At 41.8% G+C, this 19,251-nt stretch overlaps 1 protein-coding gene across 6 annotated transcripts in view; it reads right to left on the bottom strand.

The window, feature by feature from the left end:
• Nucleotides 1-19,251, bottom strand: part of BCL2L13 (BCL2 like 13) — an 82,938-nt gene that overhangs the window by 14,756 nt on the left and 48,931 nt on the right. For all 6 annotated transcript variants that reach the window (XM_084634139.1, XM_084634135.1, XM_084634137.1 and 3 more), the window contains one exon: nt 11,784-11,927. In XM_084634139.1, coding sequence (XP_084490265.1) covers nt 11,784-11,927 — 144 coding nt within the window. The remainder of the gene's footprint in view (nt 1-11,783; nt 11,928-19,251) is intronic.

Here is a 19,251-nt window from a genome sequence, read left to right on the forward strand (position 1 = left end):
GGGTGGAGGGTGAGAAAACCTGGATTTGTGCTGGAAATGGCCCAACTTGATGATCACTTTAGATAAGCTATTACCAGCAGGAGAGTGGGGTGGGAGGAGGTATTGTTTCATGGTCTCTGTGTATATAATGTCTTCTGCAGTTTCCACAGTATGCATCCGATGAAGTGAGCTGTAGCTCTCGAAAGCTCATGCTCAAATAAATTGGTTAGTCTCTAAGGTGCCACAAGTACTCCTTTTCTTTTTACCATTGTTGGTGATTGTGGGCGCACTTATGTAGATCATCTGCCAGCATTGTTATCAACATGTTGCTTAGACCCTCAGGGTTAGAGGTCATGGCCATCTAAATGTTACAGGCTGAGCTACACTAGTGCATTGATGGAGTGGCAGCACTGGTAATGTAATGGTGGGAGATCTGCTTTAAAGTTATTCAGACACAGCCTTTCAGCTTGGATTCAGTATCTCTATGTCTGCCTGCACCAGGAAACTGACTCATTGCTGACAACCATCATTAGCAATGGGTCCTCTATGAACAAGTGCTGATAACTGTTAAACCCTAGCACAGCCTCAGCCAGGAATCCTTGCCCAAATTTGCTACTCCGCGGGAAGATCTTTGTCACTTAATCAAAATGTAATAATTCAGGTTCAAGAGGGCAATCCAAGTCGAAAATTTAATAGAACCAGGACCTGCAAGTTCCCCCATACCCATTGAAGGGTGGTAAAAATCACTCCTATATCTACAGATATGCATAGCCAGGAACTATGGGCAAAACATGAATCTCTATTTTAAATGATCCAAATGTGAAAATGAGGGAGTTACGTATAGCATTTTTTATAAATATCGTATGCCTTTCAGGTTCTCTGTTCAACATTAACCTGCCAGAATACATTGAGTTAATTCAAAGGAAGCCACAACGGGAAAATCCAGAGGAAATGAAAACAATGGCAAAGATAAGACCTTAAGGTTAAACACCTTCAAAGGAGTTAAGATAACAATGGTTGGGCCATCAATGAAGAACAAAGTCTATCTGGCCACATCCAGGCTAGAATGATTTACTCTTCCCAGGGCTAAAGCCTGGAATCAAAGCCACAAAAACCCTAGAAAAAGAAGGGGGGTTGGCCTGAGCTAGGAGAAAGACTGCTCTGGGTGCCAGCAAAAGCTGACCAGCTAGCAAGGGATCAGAGAGAGACAGATGCTTTGAGCAGGACAGCCTGCTTCTCCCAGCCAGAGATGGAGTTAGCTGGTTTGAAGGGACCTTACAACAGCTAGCAAGGAAAGTTTAAGGTGTAAGTAGGACCCATGCATATAGGGCTTTTATTGTTTTTCCCCTTTGCTCTACAAGCTTTGTACCTGGATTAAGTATGATTAATATTTTGTTTTGATGGCGCTGTTTCTGCATCACTGTGGTCACAGGCTTGCAAAGGGGAACTATTACGGAGGCCAGAACCAAACTGGGCCTGTGTTATTAACACTATTGGGAACCAAGAGGGCTGCAGCCCAGAGACTCAGACGAAGTGGTTGGAACATGTGGTTCCACACAGAGTGAGGTGCAGAAAGCCAGGCCTGTCACCTCAGAGGTGCACTCAAGGGGGACTAAAGGGGCCTAAGGTGCAGTTAGCCCTATAGCCAGGTGTATTAAAAGAACCTTAAATATTAATCTCCTTGTATTACTTTTCTTTGCAGAAAATTATTGTACCTCCCACAGGGATATTATGTGATTGTGAACGGCAGAGGAGGTTATCCACACAATTGTGAATGGCAGGGGAAGTGTCCATGAAGTAGTCTAGTAAGATGTAGAACCACATTTTAGGGCTTGTCTACACAAACATTTAGGGTTTGTCTACCTTAAAATGCTACAGTGGTTCATAAGAACATAAGAATGGCCATACTGGGTCAGACCAAAGGTCCATCCAGCCCAGTATCCTGTCTGCCGACAGTGGCCAATGCCCGGTGCCCCAGAGGGAGTGAACCTAGCACGTAATGATCAAGTGATCTCTCTCTTGCCATCCATCTCCACCCTGTGACAAACAGAGGCTAGGAACACCATTCCTTACCCATCCTCACTAATAGCCATTAATGGACTTAACATCCATGAATTTATCTAGTTCTCTTTTAAACCTTGTTATAGTCCTAGCCTTCACAACCTCCTCCAGCAAGGAGTTCCACAGGTTGACTGTGCGCTGTGTGAAGAACTTCCTTTTATTTGTTTTAAACCTGCTGCCCATTAATTTCATTTGGTGGCCCCTAGTTCTTATATTATGGGAACAAGTAAATAACTTTTCCTTATTCACTTTTTCCACACCACTCATGATTTTATATACCTCTATCATATCCCCCCTTAGTCTCCTCTTTTCCAAGCTGAAAAGTCCTAGCCTCTTTAATCTCTCCTCATATGGGACCCATTCCAAACCCCTAATCATTTTAGTTGCCCTACATTTTAGTTACAGTACAGCTGTGCTGCTGTAGTGCTTCAGCGTAGACACTACCTACATCAACGGGAGGGATTCTCCCGTCCGGGTAGGTCACTGGCTCCCAACCTTTCCAGACTACTGATCCCCTTTCTGAAGTCTGATTTGTCTTGCATACTCACAAGTTTCACCTCACTTAAAAAGCTACTTGCTTACAAAATCAGATATAAAAATACAAGTGCCACAGCACACTACTGAAAAATCGCTTACTTTCTCATTTTTACCATACAATTATAAATCAATTAGCATATAAATATTGTACTTATATTTCAGTGTACACTATATAGAGCAGTATAAACAAGTCATTGAAATTTTAGTTTGTATTGACTTGGCTAGTGCTTTTTATGTAGCCTGTTGTAAAACTAGGCAAATATCTAGATGAGTTGATGTACCCTCTGGAAGACCTCTATGTACCCTCAGGGGTACATGTACCCATAGTTCAGAACCATTGGGTAGGTAATCCACCTCCCAGAGAGGCAGCGGCTGTGTCGACTGAAGAATTCTTCCATCGACCTAGCGCTGGTTACACGGGGACTTAGATCAGTTTAACTATGCCACTCAAGGGTGTGGATTTTTCATGCCCCTGACCAATGTAGTTAAATAACCTAATTTTCTAGTGTAAACCAAGCCTGAGTTCATGGCAAGATGGGATGTGAATCTACCCTGCACTAGCCTGCTGCCCATGTGGGCCTTGCTGCCGGGCATTAACAGTTTGTTGATGCGCTTTGATCTTGTCCTCTTTGAAAGTGGAGTAGATCAAAGTGCATTAATTAACTACTGAAGCATGTCAGCAGGGTCCACATGGACAGTCAGCCTGCTACAGGCTAGTGTGGAGTAGATTCAGACCCAGCTTGTGGCAAACTAAATGTACATGTAGTCAAGCCCTCAGAAAGAGTTTGACAACCCTAGCGAAGGAGAACGATAGAAGTACATGCCACAACACACAAAGAGGCAATATTTTGTTGCTTTGGAAGCCTTACTTCAGAATTTCCTGACTTTTTGTGTAAAACCAGGGCTTAATGCAACAGTATAGGGAAGCTATGTGTCTACTAATTAGTGCAAAGGGCCGAGATGCAAGAGTTCTATCCCAGACTACTGACTTGCCCAAGGTAATACAGCAAGTCCCTTCCCCATATCTTTTTAAAAGTTATTTTACTTGGACTTAGGCGTTTTGTAACTCCTGCTCCTTAGGCTGGCGTGCGACCTACTTAAGCAGCTCAGCTCGACAAGTGAATTGCTCCAGCTTCCTCTCCCCCATTACAAAGAGGGCACAGCCATACTTCCGCAGCAACCCAGCATTCCATGCATCATCCATGTCATGATCAGAGCTTTTGGCTGATGGCTGCCTTTCACATTTATCCATCTGTGGTAATGGAATGGGACATGTGCAGAGAGTTATGCATGGGCTTGGACTGCAGCCACACAGAAAGTAATCTACTTAGTAAATACCCACCCAGCCCTTTTCTGAGCCAATTTGATCAGCAGAGGCTTAATGGCATGGGTAAGCAACGGCATATAACTGTTGTCTTCTCATGAATGTTTCCCCAACCTCTATCTCCTTCAGGGCCCTGCTCAAACACACCCCCTGCCAGGTGTCTCCTGTTAGCTGATGCCGCATTATTCCCACCTCAGAGAAGGCTGGCATTCTGAGAACTAGAGAAATTTAGTCAGGAATCAACATGCAGTAGCATTAAAAGAAGGTTACTAATATTCCAATTCACAAATAATTTACATTTAACAAAAATGTTCTGTAAAGGGAAAGTGTCTCTCTGGGTCAGCTCTTAGTGACATTTAAGCCTGGCAAGTGGCAGTGTGTCCCAGGATCCAGTCCTCTGTTCACACGGCTCCAGCAGTGCATGATCAGTTCAGAAAACAGAGTTTTGCCTTCTCTCAAATCTCACTTTCCAAAAACAAAAACAACACACACACAAAAGCTGCCTAGGTTTTGAACGACAGAGATGAGTCATCTTTTATCCACAGCATCAACCACTCAGTCCACTAAACCACACCACAAACTGCCTGCCTGCCACAGAGGGACTATAGTTTACCAGCAGTGAGCTGTAGGACTACTACTAGATCTAAGAGCAGGGCTATTTTCCTTTCAGCAGTCAGGCATGGCTCTTTAAAAACAAACCAAACCAAACCAAACCAAAACAAAACCAAACAAGCTCTCTCTAAAAAAAAAAAAAATTATTAGCCACACAGGAGCACCACCTTGTGGAGAAACTGATGTCCCTTTAATATTCTTTGAATCCCTTGTAGTTAAATAGCTCCATATGTGATCATGAGAAGGCTAATGTCTTCTTAGGAGGCAAGAGGAAAAAAAGAAGATGAGGCAATGGGTGTGGGCAACATCGGGAACATTTCTGATCTGCCAAATGAGGGGAGGATGCATTCAGCCTTCTTTATCGTATTTAAAAAAAATAATAATAATCAGGGTGCACACTTCTCAGTTAGTAAGTTTCACGGGCCTGAATTACAAACTTTACCCTGGAACAGTCCTTTCTACTGCATTTGTGCCTATGCGATTGAGCTGTCCAAAGAAACAAAAGGCTCCAAGAAGTTATAAATTGTCATGCATTAAGAACGCCCCGAGATCTCCTGCAATCAGGTTCTTCTCAGGGCCACAGCATCAATCTTGCATTGCTAGGTTTTCCTAGATACAGGGATTCAGAAGCCATGTGGTTTCAAGGCCTAAAATTCAGGAGAAGCTTTACTTTAAATGGAAGTGTGACTGTGCATTCAGAGCCAATTCAAGAAAGAGAGGACATGCCCTAGAAACAGATTCCTTACTGTTATACAAAATCATTGCTGCCTCATTTCAGCCCAAGCTGTCCTACATGCTACAGAATCAATTTCATCTGTTCCAGATGCCAGAACATTTACAGACCAGTGCTAAGCCCAGATGCTTCACCAATACAGTCTCAGTTCTCTAGAGATAAGGGTTACACAAGGGTCAACGAGCACCACGCCCTGCATAAAGTACATCTTTATGGGCTTTGAGCGTATCAGTATGTGGTTCAAAACAGAGCTCTTAGAATGGGTGGAGCCACAGATAAGCCAGAAAGAAGAATCTGTGGAGATAGGAATGCCTATCACTTTATGTTAACAATCTTAAGGAGAGCTCTACCAGCTTTTCCCCCCAGTGTTCGTCCAAAGCAAACAAACAAAAAATACCACCACCACCACACACCAAACAGCTAAGTTATACATTTCAGGATACACAACTATGAATTAAAACATTTTAATACATCAAATAGATAAAGCTGGAAGTCCAAGTGGTCAGAGAAAATGTTAATGTAGTCATACTGAGATCCAGAAATCCCACTGGCCAGATCATCAAGGATTGAACATTTGCAATATTAAATTTTATGAGCAGACTGGGCATGCAGACACCTGGGAGAGAAAAAAAATTGTTTTCCATTTTCCTGAAAAAAAGTTTTGAGAATGAACAAAAGGAGATTATCCATTTCTCTCTGAAATAGGGAATAACCTGCAATCGCTGGTGTGTAGTCTCCCTTTGATTTATTTTTATACAAAGAAAACATGTCTAACACGTCAAAAATCACCACAATGGCATTATAACCAGCGATTCCACGACATCCAAGGGCTAATGTGGCCTCATGAAGAGATCTTGTTGCACTCCTTTTTCCGAGTACCTGCAGTCAGCCGGTTCAAATTACCACCATTTAAGATTCTAGCCTTACCAATTAAATCCCTCAGTTTAATTCAACAACAAAAAGGTTGCTTTTTCAACCAGTTTCACTTGAGAAAGTCTGAATATGTATAACTTTTCTTCTTTTTCCCCAGATAGAGATCTGATTTCTTACCCAGCATTGCCCAACCACCCACCATGCAAAACCCCTTCCCTATTACCAAGCACGGCACACAGGTGCTATATTGCCACAAAAGACGTTGGCCTGTACAAATCTGTTCTACAGTGCCAAGGGAGTCAGCTAGGGCAGTACAGAGACAGGCAACAAAAAGGATCGAGGGTATAGAACAACTTTCACATGAGGAGAGATTAAAAAGACTGGGACTATTCAGTTTGGAAAAGAGACAATTAAGGGGGGATAAGGAGGAGAGGTCTATAAAATCGTAAATGGTGTGGAGAAAGTGAAGAAGGAAGTGTTATTTACCCTGTCACATAACACAAGAACCAAGGGTCACCCAATGAAATTAACAGGCAGCAGGTATAAAACAAACAAAAGGAAGTATTCACACAACGCACAGTCAACCTGTGGAACAACTTGCCACAGAATGTTGGGAAGGCCAAAACTATAACTAGATTAAAAAAAGAATTAGATACATTCATTGCAGAAAGGTCCATCAGTGGCTATTAGCCAAGATGGTCAGGGTTGCAACCCCAATCTCTGGGTGTCCCTAGGCCTCTGACTGCCACATGCTGGGACTGGATGACAGGGGATGGATCACTTGATGATTGCCCTGTTCTGTTCATTCCCTCTGAGACATCTGGCCACTGTCAGAAGACAGGATACTGGGTTACATGGACCATTGGTGTGACCCATTATGGCCATTCTTATGGGGCAAAGCCGATGCTGTTTAATTAATATGTGCTACCACTGAAACTTTAAATACAGCTATTTTGAAATAAAAACTCCTTATAGAAACTTTCCGAGTTAGATTCTCCTTCCTTGTATTTCTACCACATTAAACTTGTTTGTCTTTCCAACAATGCACAGTGTGTCTGTAGATTTCTGCACGGTCATCTCCAAGGCAGAGTCCCCGGGATGCTGCAGAAGGCGATTTTAATCTCCCATAGTGCGAACTGACTGTCTTGCTTTCACAAGGTGCCAATCTGAGAAGCAAGAAGGGGTACAGTAAAGACCCTATCCACCCCCCTAATAAAAGGGAAAATCTCCCCAGTACCAGTGGAAAAAAAAATGTATGCTCTCCAACCCATGCAAGAGTTCCTGACATTGATAGCAGCTTGAAGTCTAATAGCTTACATATAACCCCTCTGAATTAACATTTGCCTCTTCCAGAAAAAGCAAATCAAAGTTAAAAATTAAACCTAGATCCAAGTACTAGGGGCCAGCTCCTTATAGTAAAAGTCTCCTTACAAACTCAGCACCAACCCAGAAAGAGGGGGGGACACTTTCAGCTATGAGTCACAATGAATATTCAAGAATCAATCTTTTACAAGTGAGAGGAGAGGCAAACAAATGCTTGAGAGTTCCAAATGCACCTCTCTTGGATTAAAAAAAGCATACTGACACACATTTAACTTTCAGCCCCCTCTGTCTTACAAGCCAAAAGCAGGACTGGTGACAAGAATGCAAAGCTGAGGGGGGAAAAAACCCAACAAAAACCAATAATGCAGCTAAATTTCAAGAAATCAATCTTGTAATTCTTCTCCTAGGTTTTCCCAAATATTCTTTTCAATGCAGATGAAACCTAACTGGGGAACAGGACATGCTGAGCTTGAAAACTACCAAAGAAATTGCCTCGGGGAAAGAAAGCCTTACCAAGCTGTCTGGTCTTACTCTGCACTTTTCCAGGAGACCAAGAGTCGCTTCTGATACAGCAGCACTAAGCTCTGGAGAAGTCGGAACAGAGAGGGAGACAGAACTAGAGAGGGAGGGGGAGAGCACGCGCACTGCACGTCAGTTTGTTTGTGCCCTAATACAGCTTCAGGGTAAACAGAAGAGCTAAGCTGCTGCCAAATCAGCCTGGAGAACTGCTTTGCAATGGGTCAAAATGAGAAAGGAACAAGGTTTTCACATGACTGTTCAAGTTTCAATAAGCACGTCAGGACAGAAAGAATCATGCCCACAACTCACTTAGTGAGCTGTCTGGAGAGCTTTAAATATTGTACCTGCCCTTGAGCAGAAACCATGCATAAACTGACCATGCAGAAATTAATGCAAAAGATATAGTCTACTAACCTATCACTCTACAAAGAGCAAGTGAGGTGGCAATCTAATGAAATTGCCCACTTCTTTCCTGGAGTCCTAAAAACTTAACCCACATCTATCTTCAGAAGGACAGGGTTTTAGGGATTGCAAACCAGATGGGAGTAATTGTTTCCGCTCTTAGTTAGTAGCTATTATTTATATTTCAATTGCATGTGGCATACACTTCCTTAATAAGGAGGAAGACCATCCCTGCCTTGAAGAATATACAAGCTAAAAAGACAAAAACGCAAATGTTGAACAAGAGAATGGAATGCAACATACAAGCAAAGTGACCAGGATAATGATAGATGCACACTATGTTTTGATAAATATAAAGCTATTCCCAAATGCCCTTCTATCAAGCCATTATCTCCTGAGCTAACCCTCCTCTACAAACAGAAGTTACTTTAATATCTCAATTTTCAAACCTACTAAAATCCTAACTAAACCATCCCCTTTATCCATGAACACTTGCTCTCCCTCAATACAGTGAGCCAATCCTCTGTCCCTCTGCCCTTCCCTGCACCACCCTCCCAAGAACCTTCCGACTCTGCACGCATTGCCACTGAGCAGAGAGATGATAAATCTAACAGGCAGTTCTAGCCTCAGAGGCTCTTGGAGAGTAGTGGAGGCTTTCACCCCACCATACTGTCTGCTAACTTCACTGACTTCCACGGGGAAGCTCCAACCTTCATTCCCCTGCCCCAGCGATTTAGCCTCTAATCATGTTAAAATTCCTGACCACAACCTCGCCCATTTCCCCCTTTTAAAGAGTCTAGAACCACTGACGCTGTAGAACCACCTCCTTCTGGATGCTGTCTGCAGACACGGGTTGATGGGGCCATGTGTCCCCAAAATCCTGGCTCTATAGGAAAAATGGTCAGAGAGAGGGAAGGCTCAGCTAAGCCCCTACCTCCTTGCCACTGAATAGTTCCTTCCTGGAAGATGCTGGCTCCAGTTTAAAAGCCCACACTCCCTTGGAAAAACTAGGGTGGATTCCAGCCCACATGATGCTCCTGGCTTCTGAGACCATGTGTCCCCACAGGCCTGCCTCTGCAAAGGAGGCTCAGCAAGTTCCCTTCCTCTGCCTTTGGTGTACAAGCTGACAGGCTTAAACTGCTCTGGTATATCTTCAGTTTTAAATGAGCTCTAAACAAGCACTACTGCACATGCTGCTTGCTCCATCTGCATAGCTTCAAGGTGACAAGAATAAGGAACTAGACAGCCCTGGTTACCTGCCTGTCTTATCCTCAAATAGCTCTTTGGCAGCACCATGGATGCACTTCTCATTGTCCCTGTGTCACCATTCACTGGAGATTAGCACTGTGAGGATATAACCTGGCAGAGTGGCACTATTGGTAACCTGCGACAATCCACACAGAACTCCTAGGGAGAGTGCTACTTAGAAATAGCCATGGAAAAGGTTTTGGCTAATAGCTTGCCATGGTTTCAGATACTTCTTTTCCCTTGAAATACAAATAATTGCGCTACCTTCATTTCAGGAGCCCAAACAGTAACCCATACCCCACCCACAGTTTCAAGTGTAGCTAGCCTCTGGAATATGATTTCTCTAATCCAAAACCAACAAAAAATTGATATTGCCTAATGAAACTGAATATTTACATTACATGAAACAAAGGGCAAAAACATACTCCCTCTTCGAAAAACCACGTGCGCAGGCACCCCCACTGCATCTATGGAGTAACTGATGATGGGTCATTGCTGCCACATTTATTCAGTTGGAAAGTTTCCATCACCTTGTTTCTTTCCCTGCCTTTTCTGCTCTGTTTCAAAAATAGCTCTAGCTTGTTTGCTATGCCACTTGTGTCATTCTGATTTTATGCCCGAGTGGATGTATACAGACAAGCACAGGGTCGATGGAATGCAGTCTACCCGGCTACATACACAGTCACATAGCCAACACAAAGCACACCCTCCCTCCCTCCAAGGCCATACTGGGAATCTGCTTGTTTTCAGAAGCTCTGGGCTTTAAGAAGTATGTTTATAAAACGCTTCAAAAGGAAGCTGAAGAATGGAGCATAGCCTTTTCAGAAGTAAGGCATCAAGAACAGCAGCTTTATATAAGGCACAACACCAACAGTCTTCTTCCTTAAAATTGCAAACAGAGATTTAACCAAAAGCAATGCACATTTGAATCTTAGTGCAGTAACTAATTAAACCAAGATCTGAAATGCATGCCATGTACAACTGTCCCTGCCCATTCTGCACAAGCTGAAGGTTAAACAGACAAATTGGCTGACTGCACCAGAAAAACAACCTCTTAGCACCAATATAAGGAACAAGTACATCCTGTTGCCAGGAGTAGCAGCAGCTGGGGACAAGGAGGAAGTGAGTATGGAACTCCACTGCCAAAGAAAAATCCAGTGAAAATACTGAAATATGAGAAGCTGTTCAAATGTGATTTTTCCTGTTAGGACTTTTTAATCACTGGATTTTCCTGACCAGCTTACTTTTACAATAAAACCAACTTGCTGGAGTCATTTCACTAATCCCAGATTAATTCCATTGAAATCTGGCAATGTTCTACCTTCCTGAGACAAATAATCTGGAAGCCAACCTCCCACAGTGTGGCTCCAGCCTGGGAGACCCAGCACGTCAACTATGAACACAAAATGCTGGGGCTGGGAATAAGGGGTTTCACATTTTTGGTGGACTCCAACATGGATCAGAAATTGGATCTACCACACTCCAGTACAAAGTGTGTGAATATTTATTTTTAAAATGTACTTTTCAATACACCATGAATCTCAAGCTCCAAGTCACTATGCACTTAAGAATTTTGCAAGAAGATTTAGTGCAAGATTTAATTACCTACTGGATAACATGATGTATAATAAAAAGGCACTCATGTCTTAAAGTGATGCCTACTGACATTCCTATACGGAATTACTGTAAAAGAGATCATCCTCTGCCAAAGACATTCCAAAGCTTATGTCAAAGAGGGGAAAAATATTGTACACACACTTTCCAGGACTCACCAGAGCGGAACAAAAAATTAAAGAGACCAAACTCCAACACACAGTACATCTATGGTCACTGGCATATGTATATTTGTTTCCAAAGTGAAACACTCTATTTGTATCTTGATGTGCTCAATACAAGGATCAGTGATTGTTTTCCATTGGAGAATTGGATTGGAATTCCATTTCCATTCAACTCAATGGACAAGCCCATATCCCAAGCCATATGTCTCCCTTTAAGAACATAAGCCTTCCTTTTTGGTGGCTAGCAAATCTCTGCTCTTATCTCTACCTCTTGACCCAGTAGCAAATCCTCTAAACCTCATTAGTAGAATGACCAGCAGAGGGTGAGCTAAACAACATATATGGAAGCACACTCTCAAAGGGCTATGCAATCAACCAACCACTGCGTTCTTACCCATCCTCCTTGCTGGATGATGTAGTCTGCAGCATAGTCTTCTAAATACGTCACTCCAAACTGCAAAAGCGCACTGAGTGGCTCCTGGCCTCGTTTTGTCAGCTCCATCAGGAACTGCTGCAGCAGAACCAGAGGCACCAACACCTTCAAAAGACAAACAATGATTGAGAATGATAACATTTCCTAGATTCACCACCACTGTGTGTGAGACGGGAGCATTCATACAGTTCACAAGCTAATGATCTTAGTTATACAAAGCTATGCTGGACTACGTGCTTCAGTTTTACACAGCCATGGGACAAAACCAAAATATAGAACCGTAGGGCAGCAGCATTTCATCTGAGGTGAAGAGATCTCCGCTTTAGAGTAACGTCTGTGGGAGACCCTCTTACAGAAGACAACTGCAGTGCATTTTTGTGCCCCTTCCCTCCCCAACACAAGATTCAGGTAGATAACTAGAACAGTGACAGGACTCCCTTCCCCCCACAGATGTTGCATAACCTACAACAAATACAGATGGAGGCAGTGAGGACAATTTGAAGGGGAAAACAGGATAGAGAAACAAAATGTAACTAAGCAGCAAATTCACAGACACTCTTGGGCAGATACATAGTGTTAGGAAATCCCTTCAAGAAGGCTGATCTGTACTTTCGGAATGGGTGGGAAAGAACAAGAGCCCGACTAGTGTAGCATGGCCTGCACGACACAGGGTTATACCTAATGTTACAAAAGTGTCTTCTTCATAAAATCTTCTCTTCTGTGACCAATTTAACATGTTTGTAGCCTTCCAAATAAATTCTCCTTTTGTGCTTCCAATATCTATGCTTGGTCTTCACGCAAAAGTGAATTATTTTGGAAAGTGAAGAAAAGTGAGTTGAGAGCATTACATTATATACACATAAGCACACACACACTTCCTGCTGTTAATACCCCTCTATCCTTGGTTTTGCCTAAGCAGAAAACGGATGAACTTTTAAACTTGGAGTTTATCCTCCATGAGCATGTAAATTGCCCTTAGTGCCAAGTTTGTATGTAGCACTTTGCCAAGTTTAGAGAAAAAATTATTTGAATTAGTATCATCAGCACTTGAAAAAGGCACATTGAGCAGACACAGGAGAAACCATTACTAAGCTTTAAAGTGCCCGCTGCCCAATAAATGCACTGCACATCTATTCTCCATAAGGACTGACCAGTCCCGTAAGGAGTCACTAGAAAGTGGTTTATGAGGAAAAGGTTTGGTTTCTGGCCACAGGAACCAGGTCAAAGTCAAGACTATCTCCTAGAGTGAATTCCAAATGCCTGCTTTCCTCTAATGGGGAGGCTGCTATCTCCTCTTCCTCCAGCCTGAACATCTTGCTCCAACCAGCCTCTCCCCTCTGGTGGTCCTGGCCATAATCTCAGGGTGGAAAACAGGGAAAGCGACATGGGAAAAACAGGCCAAGGGTTCAGTCTGGTTCAGAGCGCAGGGTAGACTCCTACTCAGATGTACAGCTGTGAAAACCCAGATGGGGTGCATAAAGATGCCTGCTCATTGGGTGAGAGGTATTGGGTGTTTTGGCTGTGTCATAAATATAAAGGGAAGGGTAAACACCTTTAAAATCCCTCCTGGCCAGAGGAAAAACCCTTTCACCTGTAAAGGGTTAAGAAGCTAGGATAACCTCGCTGGCACCCGACCAAAATGACCAATGAGGAGACAAGATACTTTCAAAAGCTGGAGTGAGGGGAAGAGAAACAAAGGTTCTCTCTGTCTGTGTGATGCTTTTGCCAGGAACAGAAAGGAATGGAGTCTTAGAACTTAGTAAGTAATCTAGCTAGATATGCGTTAGATTCTGTTTTGTTTAAATGGCTGATAAAATAAGCTGTGCTGAATGGAATGTATATTCCTGTTTTCGTGTCTTTTTGTAACTTAAGGTTTTGCCTAGAGGGATTCTCTATGTTTTGAATCTGATTACCCTGTAAGGTAGTTACCATCCTGATTTTACAGAGGTGATTCTCTTACTTTTTCTTCAATTAAAATTCTTCTTTTAAGAACCTGATTGCTTTTTCATTGTTCTTAAGATCCAAGGGTTTGGGTCTGTGTTCACTGATGCAAATTGGTGTGGATTTTTATCAAGCCTTCCCCAGGAAAGGGGGTGTAGGGTTTGGGAGGATTTTGGGGGGAAAGACATTTCCAAGCGGGCTCTTTCCCTGTTATATATTTGTTCGATGCTTGGTGGTGGCAGCAATAAAGTCCAAGGGCAAAAGATAAAACAGTTTGTACCTTGGGGAAGTTTTAACCTAAGCTGGTAAAAATAAGTTTAGGAGATTTTTCATGCAGGTCCCCACATCTGTACCCTAGAGTCGAGAGTGGGGAAGGAACCTTGACAGGCTGCCTGACAACTGAACATGGAGGATGGGAGAGGTCGTCAACAGGGAAGAACAGAGTATATTACACCTACCCTTACCATCTTAAAGGTTCATTCATACAGTTGTGACTGAGACAGCACTTTCATTTTAAAACCACATTTTCAGATACTTCTTGCCCTTTTGGAATGAAGCTTCTCACACTGTCTCAGCACAGAATGGGACGGGGAGAGTCAGAGGAAATTTCATACAGCTTTCTGAATTCCAGATCTACATGAACACTTATTGTATGGCAAGCTGAGATGTAACTCCACAGAACTCCACTGCACGATGCGCTACCTATCTGTGTGGACCCTGCTACCCACATTAAAATTTTCCTAGTGCACACTGATGTTTCAAAAAAATAAAACAGTGTTAAGGCTTTATTCCCTCAGGTGCTTTAGGCACACGTAGGGGGCCAAAATAGTTTTAACTTTTAAACCTCAAACATGGCATATGCTTAGCCCTCAGTGAGGAACATGTACTTTAAGCTGGAGGGGAAAAAAGACTAGTTAGGTAATGAAGACGCTAGAATGAATATTCGCATATTACACATGACAGTGTCTTTCTTCCCTTGCCTGTTAAGCATTTGATCTTCCCGATTCTCGCTAAACCTCAGCAGGCCTGAGGAGTGAGACACCAAATTCAGATCTTCATCTTCAGTTCCATGCACAGCAGCATACAAGGTCTGATTCTGCTCCCACTGACATCAATGGGAGCTCTGTCATTGACTTCAGTGGAGGCAGAATAAGGCTGCCACAGTGCTACCACAAGGTTGGATTAAAGAGCCCACAACATCCCCATCCTGATTAAATCACAGTTACCTTTTTATATTTATTATGTGCGAAAAGGATGCATGACTATAAATGTCAGAGTTGAGATTTTACCTACACAAAAGTAAAAAAAAAAAAAAAAAATTAAGTCCCATAAGCTACCATAGCTCTTTCTACCATTGTACATAAGCATTAACAGGGCCCTTCATTACATGATCACCCAGATTATATGCAGCAATACTAAAGGCTATGTGCATTATAGTGCACAGAGAAAGTGTGCTATTTAGAACTAAGTAGAACTTGTCAGAAAATGGGAGTGGGGAGAGTAGGGAAAACGTCATACAAATTATTCAATACAAAAAATTTTTTTGATTAGGAAAACGGTCATCCGCAACTTTCTGACGAGCTGTAACAATAAGATAATTCTCCACTGTAGTTACACCACTACAATTCCACTAAGTAAGCAAGGTTACGCCAGTGTAACCAAGAAGAAAATTTAGCACAAACAGTACACAACTGAATCAGGTTTTGAAGGGGCAGTGTAGAAAAAACAGGATAGCTCCTTTATTTGTGTAATATTTCACAGTAGTTATATATCACATGCACCCTTTAGCAGGCTCATTCTTAATGTCCTATTGTCCAGCTTCATGATTATGTGCACCTCCTTTTCTTACAAACTGCCAGCCCATTCACCTGCTTAGTTGAGACTCAATTATCCCTTACATAACTGGTATCCTCTGACCCAATTCACAAAACCGAGATTCTACCGCAAAATTATTTGGACTGGTATATTTAAGGAATTACATTTTTTGCAATCATGTATTTTTGAGGTATAGATAAAAATAAAAGTATCTAGCTCACAGATTTCAGATATGGCTGGGTTTCTTAAAAAAATTGGATGATTAGATCTTCTTAAAGAGACTATAATTTACTCTTTGACATAAGGCTGCTCCTAAAAAAAGTTAAAGGACAACATTTAAACAGCACAGGAGAAGCCTTAAAGCGCCTACATGTTACTTTCATATCACAGACACTGATGAGAAAGCATTTTTCACTATTGAAATTCCCTTATCAAGAACCAGAACATTAAATCTTTAATTGCTAAATCTTGCTCCTGTGTGACATGCATGGAAGAACTGATAGTCTCATACATGAATCTGCCAAGAGGGTATTTTCCTCTGATCTGTCTTCTATCCCAAACCCACAGAAATGTCTTAAAAAGAAAAGGAGGACTTGTGGCACCTTCGAGATTAACCAATTTATTTGAGCGTAAGCTTTCGTGAGCTACAGCTTACTGGGGGGAGTTGGGGGACTCAGTTTGGGGGGACCTTGGGACTTCCTGAGGGTTTGGGAGGGCTCAGTGCTGTAGCTCAGGAAAGCTTATGCTCAAATAAATTTGTTAGTCTCTCAGGTGCCACAAGTCCTCCTTTTCTTTTTGAGGATACAGACTAACACGGCTGCTACTCTGAGAAATGTCTTAGTGTCTGAAGACTTTCATTTAGAATACAGTCACTAGTTAGTCAATCAGCCCCTTCAACAGTCTATACATAGAGTCTAGAGTTACTGGGCAGCTCTGTCATATTGGAAACATTCTACAGAGTTTTCCATTGAAAATAACAAATGCAGCTATATTTAGTATGGTCTCCTGTCTGCTCATGTTTGCATGGTGCATAAGTTCGGTTAAAAATTGTACTGTTTAAATATGGCACATGTTCCTGATTCTATACCACACTGATTAAGCGCATGTGCATACTTATTTCTCAGTCAACTAATTTGATCATTGCAGACCAACACCGACAGAGAGATTCTGTGCTGGGCCTCACAGAAGGTGCAGTCAAGGGTGAAAGTGTATGCAAAGGTTACTTTGAGTCATCATCATGCTAACTGTATTCTGGGCCATCTAGGGTTCAGTATGGCTCTTAGTGTAAATTAGCTCTATCCAACTTGATTATAGGCTGTGTCACTTCCCACTCCTGTCTCTAGGCCGGGAGCTGAACTTGGAGCAGCACCGGGCCAAGAGAATTCTTCCCCAGCCATTCTTCCCACACCTCTATGTCCCCTATATGCTGCCATATCAACCAACATACAAGGTCCAGGATAGGGACCAGAATCAGAACCTAATTTTACATAATGTAGAGAAGCTGAACTATCTGTGTCGGGATCTGGGAGCCATTCCTAGCTCTTTCACAACTTAATGACTTTGGGTATCACTTAACTTCTCTGTGTTTCAGTTTCGCCATCTGTACAATGGGGAAACTTACTTCACATGGACATTGAAAAGTGGTTTGAGATCCAAGGCATTCAAAGTAATAAGTATTTTGTATTAATTTTATATTCAAGATATCACTGACTGTTAAACCAGTATCAAATCATGGTGGAAACTGGTTTACTTCTGACACTGGGTTCCTCACCATGCCTGTATTGCTGAAGGGCATCACGCCGTTTTTCATCTGGCAGAAGAAGGCTCAAACTAGTTTGAATGTGAAGGTTTTTTTCCAGTACTAGTCAGGCTATCTGTGGCAAGAAAAGCACTGCACTGCACAAACTGCCAGATGCTATGCTGAGCAAAATGGGTGTCGCTTTTTTTTTTTTAAATAAAAAAATTTACTTCGTCTTTCCAGCTTCCATTTTATTTTGTCTAACCCAGATAAAACATAAACCCAGATAATATACGTGCCTAAGCATTCCACTTGCAGGAAGACAAATGCATTTGTGTTTAAGCCTTAGATGACTGTTTTCTGCTGTACCTCCTGTGCATCTTTGGTTCCTTAATATGCCATGTAATCCTTTGGAACAGATGTGTTAAGCAGCACGGAAGGGGAGTGAAAGTTTTTTGTTCAGATGCTTACTTTTAGTCAAGCAAGGGCTTATTTCAATTCACTATCCCTATTCAGTATATTACTAAAAGGCTAACTGACTTCTCTGCAAGGAATGGCATTCCTTGGCAAAAGCAAACTTGACAGGGAACTTAAGTACAATATAAGATCCGATGTTACTTCATGTATGGGTGATGAAAATTTTGAACAACTATTCTCTTTAGAAAAAGCTGACATCAAATCTGCTGTCTTCCCTCAGATTTTTATTATTGCGGACATTTTGCATGGAAACAGCATCTGCTCCTACTGTTGGTTTCCCCTCCTGAAATGACATCCCTCTGTTTGCAACAACAACTTCAGGCAGCAGAAGTGAACATGAGGAGCAGATAATCTCCTAAGGGAAACAGTCTCCATTTCTATGCAAAGTGCCCCTAGTAATACAAATACAAGAGTAGACAGACGTCTGACATAAAAGCAGATTTATTTCTCAATTGAAAGCTTTTCAAACTTTCTTTCCTCTAAAATGTTTGGAGCTCTGAGAATATAATCGGAATTATCATAACAGGGCACAGAGCAAGCAACCAAAGTATTCTTACCAGTCAAACCTCATACTTTGTAGTAGACCAACCGATTAGATTTGACAAAACATCTCAACTTATAACTACAGATTTTTCTAATTTATCTTAGCAGCTTCTTCTCCAAAGGGGAAAAAACAGTTAAGGAGAACTAAGAAAGATTTACGCTGCTGTAAAAAGACATGAGAGTTGTTCTCTCTTATCCTAATTGTTGTATTTCTAGAAAATGCTGTCCCGAAAAAAGGAATTTAAGAGGAAATGAAACCAATAAATTCTTATTCCATCTATTCAAACAACAAATATTGTTAGAGGAACTGCTACACATTCCTGGAGGATAAGGATGCCCCACAGAATGATGTAGGTATATACTGTATTTATACTATAAACTTTCCACTCTAGTTTGCTGAAACAGTATCTTGTGGACTAAAAGTTTTGCACTGGAAATAAAACCAGACAGCTCTGGATGGCTAACTCTAGCAGGTCCTATGGAATATTTGTTCTAATGAGGCTGCTCTGCCGAAAAAGATGCAAGCATCTAAGACGTATTTTGGTTGAGATTCTCAATCAAAAGCTAGTTTAGGACCAGAAACTCCATTGGCTGGAAGGGGCTGCACAGGCTTGTAGTTTAAAGGGCTGAATAACCAGACCCAAAGGCGGAAGATCTACTTGACGTAGAGTCTAAGGCTGCAAAATCTCAGTTCTAGTAAGTTACATGGGTAGCAGAATTTCAGTGCAGAAGATTTTAGAGGATTTTAAGTTATGGAAATAAAATACTCTTATTATGATTAATTATTTATTTGCGTATTTAGTTAATTAAGGTATTTCTTATGTTTTGGTAATTACTTTTGAAGGCCTGGGTCATTATTTTCTACTTCTATACAATTTTGTTGTTATACTTGTAAATGAATCTGTTTTTATTGTT

Source organism: Lepidochelys olivacea (assembly GCF_965140295.1).
Source record: "Lepidochelys olivacea isolate rLepOli2 genome assembly, chromosome: 1".
Classification (NCBI taxonomy): Eukaryota; Metazoa; Chordata; order Testudines; family Cheloniidae; genus Lepidochelys; species Lepidochelys olivacea.